This window comes from Macaca fascicularis, chromosome X, assembly GCF_037993035.2.
Source record: "Macaca fascicularis isolate 582-1 chromosome X, T2T-MFA8v1.1".
Classification (NCBI taxonomy): Eukaryota; Metazoa; Chordata; class Mammalia; order Primates; family Cercopithecidae; genus Macaca; species Macaca fascicularis.
This window is the reverse complement of record NC_088395.1, coordinates 87,239,585-87,260,561: the sequence shown is the minus strand read 5'-3', so window position 1 is coordinate 87,260,561 and position 20,977 is coordinate 87,239,585. Positions and strand designations below refer to the sequence as shown.

The 20,977-nt window shown below is 33.7% G+C and overlaps 1 protein-coding gene across 5 annotated transcripts in view; it reads left to right on the top strand.

Annotated features, from left to right (window-relative positions):
* Positions 1-18,201, top strand: part of BRWD3 (bromodomain and WD repeat domain containing 3) — a 134,926-nt gene extending 116,725 nt beyond the window's left edge. For 3 of the 5 annotated variants that reach the window (XM_005594021.5, XM_045384126.3, XM_074029231.1), the window contains 10 exons: positions 60-185; positions 301-379; positions 2,013-2,069; positions 3,113-3,253; positions 4,122-4,196; positions 5,473-5,625; positions 7,013-7,176; positions 7,557-7,654; positions 8,183-8,341; positions 12,327-18,201. In XM_005594021.5, coding sequence (XP_005594078.1) covers positions 60-185; positions 301-379; positions 2,013-2,069; positions 3,113-3,253; positions 4,122-4,196; positions 5,473-5,625; positions 7,013-7,176; positions 7,557-7,654; positions 8,183-8,341; positions 12,327-13,081 — 1,807 coding nt within the window. In that variant the 3' untranslated portion in view covers positions 13,082-18,201. Of the gene's footprint in view, positions 1-59; positions 186-300; positions 380-2,012; positions 2,070-3,112; positions 3,254-4,121; positions 4,197-4,900; positions 5,140-5,472; positions 5,626-7,012; positions 7,177-7,556; positions 7,655-8,182; positions 8,342-12,326 lie in introns of those variants that run through there. The other 2 variants (XM_015443968.4, XM_045384127.3) reach the window with 2 other exon arrangements.
* Positions 18,202-20,977: the final 2,776 nt, after the last annotated feature.

Below are 20,977 nucleotides of genomic sequence, written 5' to 3'. Positions count from 1 at the left end.
TCCTAAAATATACTCTAAATATATCAGCCAAGACTAACAGAGTATTTTTTGTTTCACAGGAGAATATCAGCATTAATGTGGGAGGTACGCTATATTGAGCATAATGCCAGGACTTTCAATGAGCCAGACAGTCCTATAGTTAAAGCAGCTAAAATTGTAACTGATGTCTTACTTCGATTTATTGGGTAAGAAGCAGTTTTAGCTTCCAGAGAATCTAACTTAAGGTTTTTAAAAAATGAATTTAAAAAAAATTAATTGAAAACTTGTAAAAATTACTGAAGCTATTGACTTGTTTCTTAGGGATCAGAGCTGTACTGATATACTGGATACTTATAATAAAATTAAAGCAGAAGAACGAAACAGTACTGATGCAGAGGAGGTAAGAATCACAGCATGATTAGTAGGAATGAGTTACTTTTCTCTTATTTGAAGTACAGTATTATGTGTAAATGTTGTAATTGGCCATGAACAGCAAAACAGATTTTTGAAAGCTGGCTGAATACCAGCGTCTTTTAAAGTGTACTTAGATGGCATATATCAAAAATAAAATAGTGCTGCAGGGTTTATTCAGAGACAGGGGGCCAGTCATCATATTTGACACAGTGGGTGTAAATGATGAGAAATCAACACTTTATTTTCAACGTTTAGAAACAAGACAAGTGCTCAATATTTTAAAAAAATGCTTAGTTGATGGAAATTTCAGTAAGGATGTTATTTTCTATATGCTGTATAGAAAATATTAAAGTATTTTAAAGTTTCAGGCTTGAAAGTCTAAATTTTCAGTAGTTTCGTGAAATTGCTACTCGATTTCCTTTCTGAAAATGTATAAAGATAAACCAGTCTCTTCTGAATGAGATGGAAGTAGCACGCAGCAGACCCTCATATTCCTGATTTCCCCCTGTGTTTCTAATTTACACAAAGCCATATTTGACTGGAGGTTATGATCGAAACAAAAACCAAAATAGAGGTTGGAACAATATTGGAAAGTGGCAATTCACAAATCTTTACTGGAAAACAATTCATCCCAGGGATGAGTGACTCACATGTGCTAGATTGTGTTGCAGTGGCATGAGATATTTTGCATGTTTATATTATTTATACTGTTAATCTCCAGAATGGTAAATCTCCAATGCTGTTTTTTAAATTTTTTCATGAAAGTGTGTCTGACAATGAAATATATTATTACAGTTAAATGTTATTTACATAATAAGGAAAACATGATATACCAATGAGATATTATTATAGTTTCTTGACACCTAAGAAAAATCTATCACTAATATTTTTTATATTTTCTTATATATTCCTTATATTTTCTCTGACCTTTCACATAAATGTATTTTAGCTCGAAATTTGGTGTAGCAGGAATTTCACCTCAGAGTAGCACTGTTTGGGTTAAAATAGAAAACTTAAGTAAAAATATAACTCAACAGCTTTATTTTATTAGAAAGGAGTACCAATATCTCATGAGCTACTTTTGATTTTCTACTACATATTACCCAGTATTTCACCATCACTAGTGGTGCTTGGGTCTTGACTCTTCGTATTAAAAAAATTATGCCTTCGAGAGATACTTAACTGAAATAGATCTCTTTCCTATAGGAAAATATAAATGCATATTATATGATATCTATTTCTTGAAATGGCAATGGAGTAATCATGAATAATTAATAATTGTATATTAAATGAGCATGTCATATAGAATAAGGTTTTTAAAAATTACTAACACTTAGGTACAATTTTAGCAAATAGCAACCACTATACTGTTCCCCTCCTTTCCGATTCTTATTTAAAGAGAAACCTTGTTTAATTCTTCTTCCAGTATATTTTCCAGCTTGTACACTGCATATTGGGAAAGTTTGGCGTGAGTCTCCCTCTATCTTTTGTTCTACTTGCTGCTTCAGTGGGGGAAGTTAACTGTGATTTTATTTCCCATTTATTTGTAAATGTCCATCTAATTTATATGACTTTGAATGTAACTTACAGTCTTTTCCCACTCTTCCTTTTTAATTTAGGATACAGAAATGGTTGATTTAGATTCAGACGGTCCTGGTACTTCATCTGGAAGAAGGGTGAGTAAATAAGTGAACTGCTGAGGAGATGCGTTTTCAGGTTTCCTGTGTCAGTGATCCCTAAGACCAACCCCATATTTGGAGAATTGCTAGAAGGATTCTTGTAACTAAGTATATTAGGTATGCTCATTGATAAGATTTACTACAGTGATGCAGTAAGGGTACTCAGTTGAGTAATGGGGGAAAAGACACCGGCAGAGTCTGGAGAAATTTATGTACAGGCTTCCTTATGCTATTAATATCTTTCCCCTGTGTGGGGTCACATATCACACTCTTTTTCCAGCATGTGTGTGATTAGAGACTCAGTCCCCAAAGATTTTACTGGGGGCTGGTTATTTGGGTACCCTCTAACTATCACATACTGAGATTCCAGATTCCCAGAAGAAATCAGGTATTCAGCACAAATCACATTGTTTATACTGTCTAGGGGCAGTAAACTGTCTTAATAATTTAGGAAGCCGTTCAAATGCCAAGTTCCCAAATGCCAGCCAAGGCAACCTTGGAAGCAAGCTCTGGCCTACTTTGTTAACTCTTTTGTGCAGACTTCTGCTCTATAATAATTAGACATGTAGTTATTTTATATAAGGAACAATATATTTTGAAATACTGAAAGAGATCGTAACAAAATCAAATGGTACAGAACAGAATTTATCATGACCTCAAAGGATTTCTGGGAAACAAAAATCATTCAAGTGTTCTTTTGAGAAAAATATGATGCCATTGTCAAGTATACTTAACTACCAGCAAATATTAAGGCATTATAACTTGATCTTGTAGAGGAAGGAAGCATTTGTTCCTCTGTACCTTATTTGAAGTTCAGATTTGAGTACTAGAATTCTTGCAATTTCCATGAATATAATGTCTAGGTTTTTTTGCTCATTAATTATTTTTGCCAGTGAAAATACTGTCTGATTTAAGCTAAGAATCTAAAATAGCAGCTGCGCTATATATATACAGATAGATATATTAACATTAGGGACTCATGAGAAAATCAATTGAGTTAAGGAAGGATCTTTTACATATAACTCTATTAAAATCTGTAGGTCAAATGCCGAGGCAGAAGACAGTCTTTAAAGTGTAATCCTGATGCTTGGAAAAAACAATGCAAAGAACTATTGAGCCTCATTTATGAACGTGAAGACTCAGAGCCATTTCGACAGCCAGCCGATCTTCTTTCTTACCCAGTAAGCATACAGTAGTTTAAATAATCATCAGTATGATAATTTCCCATAAATGTCCATGCTAAAATCTAGATAAGAGCAATGTTCTCACTCCCTGCTTTCCTTTCTTTTTTTCCAATCTTTTGATTGTGAAAGTAGTAGTGTGACTAGTTGATTTTTTTTAAAATGCCATTGTGTCTTCAGTGTGTAAATTATACAGTTGTAAAAGAAAAATTTGAATCAGAGTTCATTTGCTATTCTTTCCCACTTTTATTTCAGATGTTTATTTAATACATTTTAGTAAACTCGAATACACCTCTGTACACTGTAGATGTTTGGTGACATGTCAATCCTGTGTAATTTATACGGAACGTGTTATCAATATGGCCACTTAGAGTAGCCAGTATACCAGTATGACTTTTCTTTTCAATGAAGGTAAAAGGATGACAACTTTGATTGTAGGATTTATTTTCTGGGAGTGTATCTATTCACTGAGGTAGTATAGATAGCAAATCTATTTTAACTTTTTCAGAGAAGAGGTACAGCACTAGTTTAGAAATACATCAGACCATCCTATGAGCTTACTACACATTGGTATTCTCTGTATACTGTGAGTCTCAGTTGGGAAAAAATATCATTCAAATAAGGAACAAGATTGTGTTCAACAGAATTTGTTTGTTTGCTTGTAGGGAGTTTGGGTAAAATAAATTAGTCTTGTGTTTTTCATAGCAAAGGAGAATGACGAATGTATAATTCCTTCACCTAAAAGTACAGCCAATAAAAACATGATTCCAGTGTATGAATCTTTGAGACTTAAGTCATAATTGTATTACATGTCTTGATATTTTGTTATAGTTGTCTGGAAACCAGTATATACTCTTTACCCTAATAGGGTTATCAGGAGCAAGAGGGAGAATCCTCAGAGTCTGTTGTTCCAGAAAGACAACAAGATTCATCTCTTTCTGAGGTAGGCCTGGTAGTCTCTTAAAAGACGTACTGATTGTTTTTACTTTCTAAACTCTCCATACTGTACATGAACCTTTTATAATTTGTTAAGACTGCCTTCTAACTCTGCACCCTTTTTACCTTTGTTTGATTTTTTGATCATTTATTTTTTGTTCCTCTTTCTGAATCAACATGTGTTCTCAAGATTGTTCTTTGTGTCCTCCTTGTAAATGTTTACTTTTTAATGTAGATCTGAAGCTACTGTAGCAGAGTAGAAAACATCAATTACACAATATAATTGTGTCTGTATTGCAGCTGATTATTCCCACTGGAACTTCATTCAGCAAGCAGGCTGAGTCTCTTAAATTTTGTTCATCGTACTACACAAGTTCTAACATAAGCCATACTGTGTGTTAGAATACACTTCTTTTTTTTATGATTTAAGAAAATAAGATATATTTAGAACATTTGTGATTTCTCATACTTTGAAAAATATTTTCTCTCTGTTTATAATACCTTTTATCTGTCCCCTTCTGGCTTTTTGGCTTTTCCTAGGAGGGAAATGTGGAGATTTTACTTCTTGATGATTCTAAATACAATAAGGAATCTAATACTGAGTATGGTTTTCACTCTGAAACTTGTTTTTGAGGCTTGTAGCATATATAAGAATTAAATTTCAGATGTAACTCCATCTGATAACCCTAGGAAAATCTTTACTGGATTTAGGTTAAAATGGAATCTCTCCTCTTCCCTAATCAAAGTCAAATGAATTATGGACCTATAAGATGGAATCCCTTCGATGAAGCAAAGGTATCACATTGATTTAAAATCAAAAAGGAGAAAGGCACAAACATGACCAACTTGACTTTGTCCCTTAACTAATGACACTTAAGTAGAATGTTCTCATAGCAAGGAATCGTGGAAATATGTAGCTAATTTGTAGAGTGGAACAATTTAATGATATGTGAATAATCCCATCTTTTATCATTGTATCAGCCTTTAAGCAAGACATGGAAGCTGTAGAGATGAAGCCAACGGCTATGGATTTTCTATTCTTTCCCTTCTTAGTTATTTATGGTTATTACTGTAGTGTGAGGGCTAAGGCTTTCCCACAGACTTCTGCTGTTTTTATGAGCCACCGAAAGATGTTTTGGGGTTGTGGGGAGGTAGGTGGCACATTGAAAAGCAATGTGTTTATCTCATGGTGGATGGTAGTAGGTGATACCAATTGTAGTCCCATTGTATTCCTTAATATTGCTATGCAGTTTGAGTATTTAATAACACATTCTTCTTTGTAGGATTATCAAGATGTTATAGATACTCCTGTGGACTTCAGCACTGTGAAAGAAACTTTGGAAGCAGGAAACTATGGTAGTCCTCTGGAATTTTATAAGGATGTTCGCCAAATATTCAACAACTCCAAAGCTTATACCTCTAATAAAAAGTCAAGGGTATGATTATTAGTTGGGTTAATTATCAGGCAGTTTTCTTTAACCAGTTACTGAAATTTGATCCTCAGTATCTTTTTTGAAATATGGATTGCTTGTTAGGCATGCATAAAGATATATTTAGCAGTCATTCTGAAATTAACCGCCTTTTCCTTTCTCTTACTTGTCTCTTTACTCTTTAATAATGATTATTTATAGCTACTAGAGAAAGAACAAGGAGAGGAGAGATAGTAATTTGAGTACACTTTAATATGTCTAATAAGTGACTTAATAAATAGAAAGGGGATTGACAGTGTTAATTTATGTGAAATATTTTTATTAGCTCTGAATATGTATGTTCCATTTATTCTAACAGATAATAAACCATCTTGGGAAGTTGTAACTGCTTATTTATATTCACATTTAATATTTTCCCTATATTTTGTCAGAACTTAAAGTATATTCAGAATAGAAAAATAGTCATTATTTTTTTCTTTTGAAATCACTGGTATCTGATTAACTTTTAATCAGTTGCACAGTAAATATATACTTGCGTACTTCCACTTTGTGGAAAATGCATTTCCACTAATTTCTGCAAACATAATTTGTTTACACTTGCTTCCCCTCCCCCTTGATCCTGATTGCTAGAGTGAAATTTTCTATAGAAAGTTTGGGAAACACAGAGAAGTATAAAGAAGGAAACAAAAATCACCTGTGAAACCTATCACCTATTTTTACTTACAGTTACTGTTTACTTCCAGGATTTTCTACATTAACACATACATCTACATATGTTTATATATTCTTTATAATATTAGATTTCGTATTTTGAAGCATTTTTTGTTACTTAAGTATTATGTTTTCCTGTGTCGTCATGACTCTTTGAAAACAAGGTTTTTAATGGTATTCTGTTGTGTGGTTGTTTTATGTTATACTATAACCAGTGTTCTTTGGCTAGAGATTTAGGTTGTTTCCAGTTATTCATTTTACATGAATAATGCTATAGGTAATATCTTTAACATTCTTGAATATAATTTTTTATGTATATAATTCTGTGGTATTTCCTAGGGACAAATTCCCAGAAGTAAAATTATTAGCCAAAGGATGTGTGTATCTTTAAGGTTTTTTAGTACAGACTGTATATTGTCCTTTAGAATGCTGTTTCAATTTATATTCTCTCTTGCATTGTATCAGAGTCTTTTTTTTCTACCCTTTAGAACATTGAATACTATATTTGAAAAACATTTATTTTTAGGTGAAAATGGTATCCTACTTTAGTTATTTGAGAAGAATTTTTCAAGTGAACAAATATTTTGTCCGTAATGATGATGCTTAATGTTGGTCTAGGCATGTTTATACCTTTTTAAAAAATACAAAACTAGTTAAGACTATATAATTTCTGCCTTCTCAGATTTATAGCATGATGCTGCGATTATCTGCCTTATTTGAAAGTCATATCAAAAATATCATCTCTGAGTATAAGTCAGCAATCCAGAGTCAGAAGAGGAGAAGGCCACGGTACAGAAAACGTCTAAGAAGCAGCAGCAGTTCGTTATCTAGTAGTGGAGCACCTAGGTATCATTACATTGATACAACATTTTTTTGTTCTCCAAGCATTTTGTGTGTATTACCTAATTTATGAAAGTTGATGAATAGTTTGAGGAGATCCCAAGAGGTCTTTTTGTTTGTTTCCTAAACTCTTATGCCTATGTAGAGTTAGTAACCAAAAGAACTATTTATGTGGATTTTACTATCCCAGAAACTTTTTTTTTAATTTTAATGATTGAAATTTCACTGTCAAATTATCTACTTCAAGCATTTTACATGAACTTTAGGGCATTTCCTCTTTGGTCAGCTAATACCTGACCTTGATACCTCTTTGTATCATACTGTCTATCATAATATGTTGCTAACAGAAAAAAAAAATGCTCGTTGTTACGTATTTTTACTTCCAGTCCAAAAGGGAAGCAGAAACAAATGAAGTTGCAGCCTAAAAATGACCAGAATACCTCAGTATCTTATGCCAGGACTAGCTCTCCTTTCTCATCTCCTGGTAAATATGTCTTTTGTTTTTGGTGTTCTGTATCTCAGTTTAATTCTGATGTTAGGGATATGGAAGAGGCAGCGTGGTTTATAGTGCAAAGAACAATGGATTTAGATTTTTAAACGTTGTGTTTTATTCCCAATTCTACTTGCTAGTTTTGTGTCCCTGAGTATGACATTAGGCCGTATGATTAATTTTCTTTATTAGACTACATGAAAAGTCTCTTAGTTTTAAAATTTTATGATTAAATGATTAATGTCTATAATATCTCAGAACACTCATCTATAATATATTTACCAACGTAATATTTGAAAATTTGTGATGTGCAATTGGACAAGTTTTTCTGACATTCAACCATTTGTTCTCAAAATATTCATATCATTTTGTTAGAGAAATTTATAATTTTGGTTATAGATTTGGAATAGAGAAACTTATAATGTTGGTGTTGGAATAAAATAAGAGAGATATGGTTTTAAAAAGGAGCCTTTCCTGAAAACATGATGATTATGTTAGTATTAAAATCTTTTAAAATGCAAGTTTCAGATGCTGCTGAAGGGCTTTCACTATATCTACTTGATGATGAGCCAGATGGGCCATTTTCTTCATCGAGCTTTGGTGGATATAGCCGAAGTGGAAACAGCCATGACCCAGGGAAAGCCAAATCATTGCGGAATAGAGTTTTGCCAGTTAAACAAGGTAGGAAATAAATGCGGGACAAGACATTTATTATTTATTTCTTTATGACAGAAGATAAATCATTTAAAAGCTGACATATTGGCATAGTAAAAACTAGTGTATCCTTATAGTTAATGAGAATTTTGTCACATATGAGTCAGATAGCATTTCATATTCATAACTGGGAACAGGCCATTAATAGATTTCCAATAGCTATTTTCAAATGTATTTTAGTCATAAAATAAAATGTAAAATGGGGCCAGGTATGGTGGCTCACACCTGTAATCCCAGCACTTTCAGAAGCCGAGGTAGGAGGATCACTTGAGGCCAGGAAATTGAGATCAGCCTGGACAACAAAGCAAGACCTAATCTCTACCAAAAAAAAAAAAAAAAAAAAAAAAAAAAAAGTAAAAATTATCCACATGTGGTGGCACACAACTCTCAGCTACTTGGGAAACTGAGGTGGGAGAAGCGCTTGAGCCAGGAGTAGGAGACTACGGTGAGCTATGATTGTGCCACTGCACTCCAGCCTGTGTGACAGAGTGAGACTCTATCTCAAAAATAAATAAATAAAATAAAAGGAATTGGGAGAAAAAACTAAATGAAGAGTTCTTTCCCCAAGCACATGAAAACACATTTAGGATTTTTCATTTATTAAACCATATTAATAAGAAAGGAGAGTTTCCAAAGTCATCTTTAAATAGGTCTCATATTTTTGTGGCCCACTGCAGTAAAAATATGAGTCTGGACTGAGAAATGAGCCTTCTTTCAGTCAACAGCCGCTTCTACCACCTTCCTTAAGGTTTTCCAGTTATGTAAGTCAGATGTCCTCTTCCCTAGGGGCTTGCTGTATCACAAAGTCAGTGGTTTTCAGACTGTGCCCTGCCCGTTTCTGGGGCATCCACAAAAGTACTTCAGGCATTCTCAGAAGAACCTTCTGCATTTAACCAGACAGTTCTGTTTGTTATTTCATATAAGGAAATGCTATTTTACTTTTTATTAGGAGAAAAATGTTCACTGCTTGAAAAGAAATCACTGACCTAATTCATTATGTGCCTCTATTTTGGACCATACAAGGGACATCAATTATCATAAATATTTGAAGTTTATTGTTACCCAAACTTTCTTCTTATACTTAGTCCTATATTAGGGACTTTGAATGTATTCAAAGAAAGTTCTAACATGTTCAGCTATTTGAAGTTTGTGAATAATATTTAATATGCTTTTTCAAATAATTTTATTGGAATATACGTTTAATTTTATATACATTTTAATGCAAGATTAAGTAGCTTATCCACTGTTATTTAACTATCAAATAACTTAAAAATAGGCTTTTCCAAAGATATTTTATAGTGGCTATGTAAGAAATATTGAAACATATTTGATTACTTGAAAATAATTAGTGCCTTTGTCTTTCCCAATTTATATCTTTAGTGTCTCCTCTGATCTTGCATACTTATGCCATTGCCTTTTTTTCATTTTACTCTTCCTTCCACTGCCAAGATTAATCCATGTTTCCTTCATCTATTTTGCTTTTCCCATCCACAGAGTCGTTTATCCTTTGTAGTATGGTGTCTGTCCCGACCACTCTTCAAAAGCTGTTCTCGAACTCATCAGTACTCTTCAGTGGCCAGCTAGTGTCGTTTTTTAGTTTTTAACTTCTCAATCTCTGTATCATTGCATGTTGTTGATTACCTTCTCTATGAACTCTACTCTTAAGCTTCTATACTCTATTGATTAGCTTATATCTTTTATTTCTGTTTCTTCTCTTTGCAGAGTTTGCCACTGTTTTTTGTTTGCTTGTTTTTGTCTTCCACAAATAAAGGAATCTAATGACTGCATCCGTCATCTTGACGTGATGACTCTCCAAATGTATATGCACCGCTTAGATATCTCTTTATTCTATTAGAATAATTTCCAAGTGCTTCCTTAAAAAATTAAAAAAAAAATCTTCGGTTGCTTATCATCTTTGCATCTCAAACTTGCTTCTTTTTCTTTGCTCACTATTTTAGTTAATGGTATCACCATCTTTCTTGCCACCCAGCTTAAAATTGCAGTGTTTTTTGACTCTTCATTTACCCCTCATACCTAGTCAGTTGCCAAGTTTTGTGAATTCCACAACTCTTTAATACCACTTAAACCTTCTGTGTAGTTTCTACTGCTATCACCCTAGTCTCCAGCCTAGAGTATTAGTCAGCTTGGGTTTCCATAACAAGATACCACAGACTGGGTGGCTTAAACAGCAGACATTCATTTTCTCACAGAGCTGGAGGCTCGATCCAATGTCAAGGTGCCATATAGATGTGTATCTGATAAGGGCTTTTTCCCTGGCTTCTATATGTCCACCTTCTTGCTTTGTCCTCATGTGACCTTGCCTCTACAGAGAGACAGAGGGAAATACCTCTAGTATCTCTTCTTCTTCCTGTAAGAACGTCAGTCCTGTTGAGTTATAGTCCCACCCATATAACCTCATTTAACCTTAATTACCTCCTTAAATGCCCTAATCTCCAAATGTAGTCGCTTCAGGGGTTAGGGCTTCCATGAATTTTGAAGGGATGCAATTCAGTCCATAACACCCAGACTTATTAGATTAATCTTGTAATTATCTTCAGCCCTAATCTTACTTCTTTTCAATTCTTCCAGTCTGCTCTCTTGATTCCTTCCTACCTCACTGGCTGGTCCTCCATTTTATTTGTTGGTTCTTCTTTATCTTTAAATGTTTGAACATCTCAGGTCTCAGTCTTCAGCCACCTTGTCTGTCTTTACTTACTCATTCAGTGAGCTCTCCTAGTTCTCATTACCCTAAATATTATCTCTACTGAAAATTTCCACAATTATATCTCCAGCTCCACCCTCTCCCCTGAGCTCCAGACTGGTGTTTATTTCTTTTTCTTTTTTTTTTTTTAAAGTCTTTCCTGGGATCTGTGTCAACATCTAAAATGGAATCTTGATTTTTCCAGTGCCCTGCTCAAACCTGTTGCTCCTTCAGTGTTCTCTACCTCAAAATATCTCTACCATTCACCCACTTGCTTAGACCATAAAACCTAGGAGTCAGTCTTCATTCTGTGCTTGACACTTGACATATGGTCTGTCAGCAAGTCCCATCAGTTCAGCCTTTGAAATGTTTCTCTAGAAGGAAATATTCCAAATATAGTCACTTATCATCACATCTATTGACATATCCTTCATCATGTCTTACCTAGAATACTGCACTGGACACCCAAACAGTCTCTCCTTCCACTTTCAGTCTTGCCTCCTCTGTGATCTTTTTTATATACAGCAACCATACCGTTTTAAAAATATAAATCAGATTCTTTCTCCAGCTTAAAATTCTCCACTGGCACTCATCTCCTACCACTCACTGTTTTTCTATTCCACTATGGTTATACTGGCTTGCTTTCTGTTCCCTCCTCTGGAATGTTCTTTCCCTACATCTGACTTCATTCAGTTATTTCTTCTAATACTACCTCTGTAGAGAAGTCTTCCCTATCTAAAATACACTCCCTTCTACACATAAATACTCTTTTTAAAAATCCTCTTTATAACATGTCTGTGTGAAATTTTATTATTAATTTATCACTTTATTATCTTTCAAGGTATTCCCACTAAAATACAGATTCCAAGAGCAAGGACTGTCCCTTTCATTGCCATATTCAAATCTTCTAGCAATGCCTTGCTAATAGTAGACAATGAATAAAAATTTATTGACCAAATGAATGAAACTAATTCATGTTCTCAGATAATTCTTCCTGAAGTAGGCCCTTAAAACTTCTGCCTAAACCTCATTGCCATCATTCCACCCCCATAATCTCCTCCCCCTCCCAAAAAAGCAGACAAAAATGAACACTTTAATATCTTATATTTTGAAGAAATTTAAATTCTTACTCTGACACCCTCTGTGATTTTATTCCACGTATTTTTGGGAACTGTAGACTGTTTTTGAACCTAAATAACCATTTTGTCAATGTTGAAGCTTAACAATTAAAAATCATTTATTTTAATTTAGATCACTCCCTTGATGGACCCCTTACAAATGGTGATGGCAGAGAGCCCCGGACAGGAATCAAGAGAAAACTACTTAGTGCATCAGAAGAAGATGAAAACATGGGAGGAGAAGATAAAGAGAAAAAAGAAACAAAAGAGAAGTCTCATTTATCCACCTCAGAGAGTGGAGAGTTAGGATCCAGTTTAAGTTCTGAAAGTACCTGTGGTTCTGACTCTGACTCTGAATCAACTTCCAGAACAGATCAAGATTACGTAGATGGAGACCATGATTATAGCAAATTCATACAAACCAGACCTAAAAGAAAACTCAGAAAGCAACATGGCAATGGAAAAAGAAATTGGAAGACCAGAGGCACAGGAGGAAGAGGCAGATGGGGAAGATGGGGTAGATGGAGTAGAGGAGGCAGAGGAAGAGGAGGCAGGGGACGAGGGAGTAGAGGAAGAGGTGGAGGTGGCACTAGGGGGAGGGGAAGAGGGAGAGGAGGAAGAGGTGCTTCTAGAGGAGCTACCAGAGCCAAACGAGCACGTATTGCAGATGATGAATTTGATACCATGTTTTCAGGACGTTTCAGTAGACTGCCTCGAATTAAAACAAGAAACCAAGGCAGGAGGACTGTTTTATATAATGATGATTCTGATAATGACAATTTTGTGTCCACTGAGGATCCTCTGAATCTTGGTACATCCAGATCAGGCAGAGTGCGTAAAATGACAGAAAAAGCCAGGGTTAGCCATCTCATGGGATGGAATTATTAACAGTTAATAAATTTAGAATAACTTAAAAAATTCAATGGCCTTCTACTGCAGGGAATTTACCAGGAAATCTACAAAGCAAGTTGTGTGGGGACTTCTGCTTCCTTTCACATTGGTGCTTTTCCATTTATGCCAGTATACATTTGTTTCAAGACTTTTGATCTCCACACTTCATTTGTTCAAATAAGCCTTACTCATTAGGCCTTAAATTAAAAGAAATTCTGCCCACACACACACACACACAAACACACACACACACGAAACACAACACAGACACACTACAGATTTACTACATTAAAGGAGCATTCAGCTTCTTAAGAGTAGCATGACATTTTTATCTCAATAGAATAGCCCTCTTTTGCTTTTGTATCACAGAAGTATAGCACCTTCTTACAGAGTTTTATATAGTTTGTTTTTGCCATTTTGATTCCTATACCCAGTAATAATAACTTTTGCACAATACACCAATCCTAAAGGCAGCTATTAAATGTTTACAGTTTCTATATTGTAAGAGCGATCTGGATTATTTTACTCTTCCCAGGCCAAACTTTCATGACTTGTACTGAACTGAAGTATATATTTATACTACAGTTTTTTGGGGGGTGGGGGGATCTTGATATGCTTTTCATTGATTTGCATAATTCACGTTAAAGGTGAGAAAGGGTTGGTGCCTTGTAAATATGTAGCAGATCTTCGTGGTGTGTTCTGATGTGTGCATTAACTTTATTAAAAAAGAATACTTGAGGTATCAATCTAGACAAGGTGCCAAATGCAAAAGTTTCCTGCATCAATTTTTTTTCCTATCACATTTTATTGCATTAATAGAATTTGTGTAGCTTAAATAACTTAAACATTTGAAAAATCCTCATCCACAAAGAACAACTTCTTTGAACAGTAGCTCAGCTACCTCTTAACTACAACTACTGGAAACATTAAGGAAAATAGATGCTGTTATTCCTTACTGACTAAGGAGAAATAGAACAAGCTTAGTAGGAATGAATACCCATAAGTTATAAGCTGAGAGGTTGTTAATAATTGTATTGGCTCTCAAATTAATAATTGTAATTAACAAACTTTCATAAGTATAGTATGCTCTACCTTAGACTTTCTTAGAACATGAACATATTTGTGTAAGTAGACTTGGGCTACTGCTCATATATTTCTGCTCCACTTACCATTTAACAGCTGTGAGTTACTGGTTTTCATTTGAATCTTAAAATTTAACAAAGCACCTAGTTTGAGTTGGAATGTTTTGGCTAGCTAGTATTATGAATCAACTTATAGATTCTGCTCATATCATTCCAAAGGGTTCTTCTGTTCTAGTCTTTCAGGAAAGAACCTAATTGCACTGCACACTGATGTTGTGAATCATTATTTTATAGATAAAAAGCATCTTTAAAAACCCTTATTGTCTTGTTTACAGCAGTAGAGTGCACATGGTTCCATAAGTGAGCTTGAGTTTCAAGGTCAATTTTAGTCCCCAAATTTAATATTACAGATTTGTTGATTTGTTAGATACTTACATTTCTGAGGTAAGAGGGATAATATCAATTTATGTTTCTGTAACAGCAAATTTGTTGCACTTAGATCAGGCTCATGGGATAAAACAGACTTCTTAGTGTATACCTAGCTATCCCAGGATTTTTCTTAAGCTAATGTGTTTGTCTCATGCTTTCAATCATTTCATGCATCTGAAAACCCTTAAGTGCAGAGGAAGGTGTACACACATAAAACTTTGCTTTTTTGGTAGGGTCGGCAGTAGGGTTATTCTTGGACTAACATCTTTAAGCAGTTTTCACTTGCAGTAGAAATGATGTTCAGGCTTTAAGAGAAAGTATTGTTGTGAATTGTTAATGGCACTAACTTCTGTTACTAGACAGCAGACCAAGCTATTTTTTTGTTGTAGTCTTTTTTTCACTAAACCAAAACTACTACTGGTTGTAACTCAGCTGCCACTTTTAACCATAGTAGAGATTCAAAACGTTCCTATTTGAAACTACATTTGGTTTTTCCTAAAACGTGCTGTTTCAGTTATTTATCTCTTGGGCATTTAGACTAAATCGTGCCTGTATTCCTGAAATCAATAATACTTTGGCCTATCCTGATCTAAGTAACATAGTTACTTAAATTCCTGGATATACCCAAATATGGATCACATGTATCATTTTAGTGTGAAATTTTTTGTTGACATTCTTCTATGAAGAGCTGACCTCTTGAAATGTAGAAGAATTGACATTTGTGTGATTTTGCCTATCTGGAGCTTTATTTATAATTTATTTTGAAAAATAAAAATGCCACATTTATTTCCCAAATGTCAAGATTTTCTAGAATTAGATAATTAGAATAATAAGGCTGAAGACATTTTAAAGCATATTTTATATGTAGTGAAATACTGTGAAAATATTAGTGAACAGCACTTTGCTGTAATGTTTATTTCAGTTATTAAGATTTAAAGAGTTAGTCATCAGGGTATGTTAGATAAACATAGTTATCATTTATTAAACAAACAGATAATTTTCTGTTTGCATGCAAATTATTTTAATAAGTGTGAAAAATAAAAGTTTGGAAGATAGTATTTTTACTTTTATATCTGGACTTTTTTCCCCCCAATTTACACTTTGCTTTCTTGTAATACCACCTCCTGTGAATGTGTTGTAATTAGTATCACATTGATTACTTTATCATTTTAATTTCTTTGAGGCCCTTTAAACTTACGTGAAATCTGGGTCCAGCCATAGCAAAGCAAGTAGGAAATGAACAAAGAATTTTGAAGAAAAGCCTAAATCTTAAATTGCTAAGAAAAACCACTGTTATATTTAGGCCCATGAGAGCATATACATGTATAAACCTAATCCTATGCTAGATATGAATAGTCAGTGAGCTGTAATATTTCTCATAAATGCTAATAATGTTTAAATTCCCAGCTTTAAGATCTTAGTGTGTGTATATATTTATAAAATCTGAACTGTGTGTTTCTTCTATGGCTTACTGTGTGTTTCTCTTTCAGCAATAGGATGCTCTCTCAAACATTCACTAGCCTACTAGCCCAATTACTAAATTTTTGTATATGTGTGTTTGTGCACTTGTATATGTGTAAAGTTTTTTCCCCAACTTGACACACCTTATCTCCGACATTGAAAAAAAGAGAACATTTTGTATGGAGGACAGTCTACCAACTTTTTGCCTCTGTACAGCTCTTAGCCTGTATATTTACTGCTTGATCATCCATTTCATTATGCCTTCTAGATAACCAGTCCAGATTTTATCATGTATCTGTGTCCCTCTATTCTTTTTGTTTCCCTTTTTAATTTTTTTTCTTTTTTTTCCCCTCCCCAGAAATCAGACTTGTGTTGGAATTCTTCTCTACAACACTTTGTTTCACCCAGATGCAAAGTAACAAAGTAACTGAGTAAAATTATAAATCTCATTCTGCACAACTGTGTGCTCAGCTATTTAACTCAGCCTTCTAATGCTTTGAAGTACATTTCAGTTATTTATGTTTTTGTTGTTTTTGTTTTAATCCCATAGATTGTCATCAGACAATAATAGAGTGATTGAAAGAGAAAGATGTAAATGCCACTTCTAACTTTTTGATAAAACTTTTTTGAGCATTTTTCAAAAATTTGTGTGTTTCTGGTAATGGGGAATTGAAACACCTTTTGCTTGTTTATGTATGTTGGGAATCATTTTATGTACATTTACCAACTGGTACGTATCTTCAAGTTGGAATTTTCACATCCATAAAAGGGAGACTTGCATCATATATAATTTTCAGTATACTTTGCTGTCCAGCCTTTTAAACAATTACAGTCATATTTTGAGTTCTGAGATGAATAGTTCTAGGGGAAGGGATGGAACTTTTGACATGTAAAGTCCATTGTTTTAAATGCTAACCCCATCCCCAATATTTTTGTGGAGCGTGAGGCTTTATGAAAGGTTTATCAGAAATAGAATATTCTAAGGTCACTTTTATGGCTTGTTTCAAAAATTAGTATGAAAGTATTTTCATGCTTTTTTGTTTCTCATCTTTTAGCAAAGCTTCTTTACCAAGTTTTGATTAAATTCCAACATAAAGTTAAGTTTTTTCATGGTGCTATATTTTGTGGAATATGGGTAGCACTCAGGTTTCTTTTCTCTTTTCCCCTTCCTTCCTTCCTCCTTTCCTTCCTTCTTTCTTTCCTTTGTTCCTTCGTTCTTCCCTCCCTCCCTCTCTTCCTTCCTTCCTTCCTCCCTCCCTCCCTCCCTCCCTCCCTCCCTTCCTTCCTTCCTTCCTTCCTTCCTTCCTTCCTCACCTCGGCCTCCCAAAGTGCTGGGATTACAGGCGTGCGCCACCGTGCCCGGCCTATATACCCTTATTATTGATTGTTTCTTTTTTCATCTTTTCAATCCTGCTTACTTTTATCCTCACTTTCCTTTCTGCCATGAAAACTGCACCTAATTTACCACACTTAAGATTGGCAATTTTTGATTCATTGATGGGAGAAGTATAGTAGAAAGGCCCTGCAGTTTAGAATTAAGTTGTGTTTGTTTATTTACATGTATGCCCATTTCTTCTAAATTAAATCTAGAATATGAGACTTTGACATATAAAAGCATGATAAGTATTTTCTTAAAAAATAAAACTATTGATAACATAATGAAACCACCATTGGTAATTGAATTTTAAAATGATATGCAAAAATATTTAGAAATCCAGTTGGGAAATGTGTTTTTGCATATGTCACCAGATACACATTAGGCAGTACTTCAAATGTTAACTCTTAAACAATACTGTGGTGATGGCAATCAGTAATTTATTTCTTTGTCCTGTAACTTATCATTCTTGTCTTTTGTAATCTCTTACACAGTATTAACATAACTGTACCTTTTATTTGTTCTTGGTATCCATACATTTTAAGATGGAAAAATCAGTTCATAGTTGATATGATATTGTATATGGGCAAAATGTCCATTAAACTAAAATTCAGTAAAAAAGGTAATCTAAACTGGCTTGATTTATAAAAGATGTTTTGTTTGGCAGTTGTCAGTCATTAATAAGCAATTATCTTCAAAGACAAAAAACTGGACTAATTTGTTGCCATTCTTTATGGGATGTTTACAATAAAATTCCAAGTTGTTTGGAATCAATTGCACTCTTGCTGCTTTATGCCTTAATTTATGTACCAGAGAAAAATTAACCAGAAGAAAGAAATATGGAGTTACCTATTCAGCTTTAGAGATTGTAACATGTAACTCTTAGGTCTTGTTTCTTTGTCATAGAATATTTTATTACTATTATTTTTTAATCTGAGAAACTAGGATGCTTCTTCCTATCAAAGAAAAGGTTTTGTTTTTTGTTTTTGTTTTCATCTTAGACATTGCAAATATTCTTTGGGTCACTTTTAGGATAATAAATATGATGTTTACACTTTAAATGGGGGCTGCTTGGTGCATTCAATAACAGCCTGCAAAGCATTTGTCAACATTTTGTTTTGCAGAGCTTTTCAAAATGAATAGATCTCTAATATATTTATGACTTATGACTTTTAACAGCTGAGCTATATATCCCTGGCATTTTAAAATATATGGTCAGATTACCTATACTGTAAATGGTGCTTTAATTCAGTATAAGTGTAGGAGGGAGAGAAGTGAGGTGAAATGATCTGAATGCTCTAACAGGAACATTCATAACCTATATAGTTACCAGAATTTGTCTCCCAATGGCAAACATTCCACTAGATACAAGATAAATAAGCTGGCCAAAGACTGGACTGTATCTTTGATGTATATACTGTCTATTTTGTGTATTTAGAATAAAAAAAAATGTATTTAGGACAAAAGTAGCCTGATTTTTTACAATATTCAGAGATTGAAGTGGAGATAAGTTGTTTGGTATTTTGTTTAGTTGCTTAATTGGTTAGAGATAGTCCTCTTTAAGGATATAAAAATCTTACATTAAAAAGTTTTGGTTAAGGCCAGGCACAGTGACCCACACTTATAATCTCAGCATTTGGGGAGGCCATGTTGGAAGGATTGTTTGAGCCCAGGAGTTCAAGACCAGCCTGGGCAACATAGTGAGACACCATATCTACAAAACAATTTTTTTTTTTTAATTAGCTGGGCGTGGTTGCGTGTGCCTGTAAGTCCCAGGTACTTGGGAGACAGGTGGGAGAATCACTTGAACCTGGGGGGTCAAGGCCGCAGTGAGCTGTGATCATGCCACTGCATTCCAGCCTGAGGATCCGTTTTTTTTTCCAAGTTGAGAAGGTCAAGGAAAAGGTGCTCTCCATTCTCTCTCAATTATATGTTCTTGACAATTTAAAGCTACTTTACAAAAATGTGCAAAATAAAACCAATATATTGAGCCTGTGAGTTGATCTTTTAAATGGGATTTTTGGTGGGATAGTTAAGCCTATAAGCTTACAGTGGCTTTCTCAGGTCATTTATATAAATACTTAAGGGCTTTTTAATGCTACAAAACATAGGTAGATCAAACAATAATATTAAATGAAGTAAAATTTTTATGGTATCAATTTTTTCCCCAAAGTTTTAGGGACATGTTTTTCTTTCCTTTCTATGTTACTTTAATAGATTTTTCTTTGCCAGCTGTGACAATTGCCTTAATGAAGTTCTTATCTACAGATTATAAACATTTAATTATAATTATAAAATCTTATAATTTTATTATAATTCTAGACATCTAATTTTAACAGTTATTAATTAACAAATATTTAATTTGATGTTGGAGACTTAAAAGTCTTTCTGATTCTAGTATTAATTTTGAATTGCCGTGTTGCCTGGTCAGCATCTTTGCAGTTCTCTTCAATTTTATAAGTTTTGTAAGTAAATATATGAAGAAATAAAAACATTTTAAATTCTTTAATTTAGGTGACTAATATTAATTGGTGGAGCTTATTCATTTTTAAGGATTTTTGTGGTTGATTTTTGTCATGTTGCAATTATAGTTAGAATTTGTATAACAACGTGTTAATTTGTATTGGCAATTTTGTATAGTCTGTTAAGTAATTTAAGTCGAGGAAACTGCTAACATGTTCCGTCCTCCCTTGGCTTTTAAAAAAAGCTTACAATATGTTTAAATGAAATTTGCATACCAAATTGTGTAATCATTTGAAAAGTACTATTTTGTTACCCTTGAGTATTATTCATCTAAAATATTAATAATGAAGTGCTGGTAGTTCTGAATTATTTCCATATGTTAAATTTTAATTTATAAATTAGATTCAGTATTGTTTATAAAACAAGTGTTTTTGTCTAGTCTGACCCTATAGAGCAAAAAATATGCCCATGATATCCTCATAGTCATGAAATTACCAAGTCATCCTTTTACTTTTGTAGATTTGTGTTCATTTTTATTCTAAATGTGGTTTGTCATTTTCATAAGAAAAAGAAGTTATTAAAACAAAGCAGTAGTTGAAGGTTGTGGTACATACATTTTTGCTTTCCAGTTTTCTCAAAAATTTAAGACTGCTGAATAAAACGACAAGTTTTTAACACTAAAAATACCTTTTATAACTTTGCTTATAAGTATTCAAGCAGAAATTCTCGGAGAATTATCTGAGGTAATGAGCCACATTCTTTCTCTAAACATGTGTTGGCATCTCCTTCAAAAAAGATATTTACCAGCGGGAAGTTGTAGCCTGTTCTCTTCATATTAGTGAGAAGAAACAGCTAAAAAAAAAAAAAAAAAAAAAAAAAGACTGACTGTTTCTACCTAGATTTGTTCACTTTTTTATTCATTCATTCAGCATTTACTGAGTGTCTTCTATGTGCCAAGCACTGGAATTTTATAAAGAGCTTTACTGTTCACAGAGTCCATAATCTCAATCATCAGAATGACATTATCAGTTAATTTGATTTTTCAGATCAGAAAGATGAGTTTTAGTGAAATCAAGTAATTTG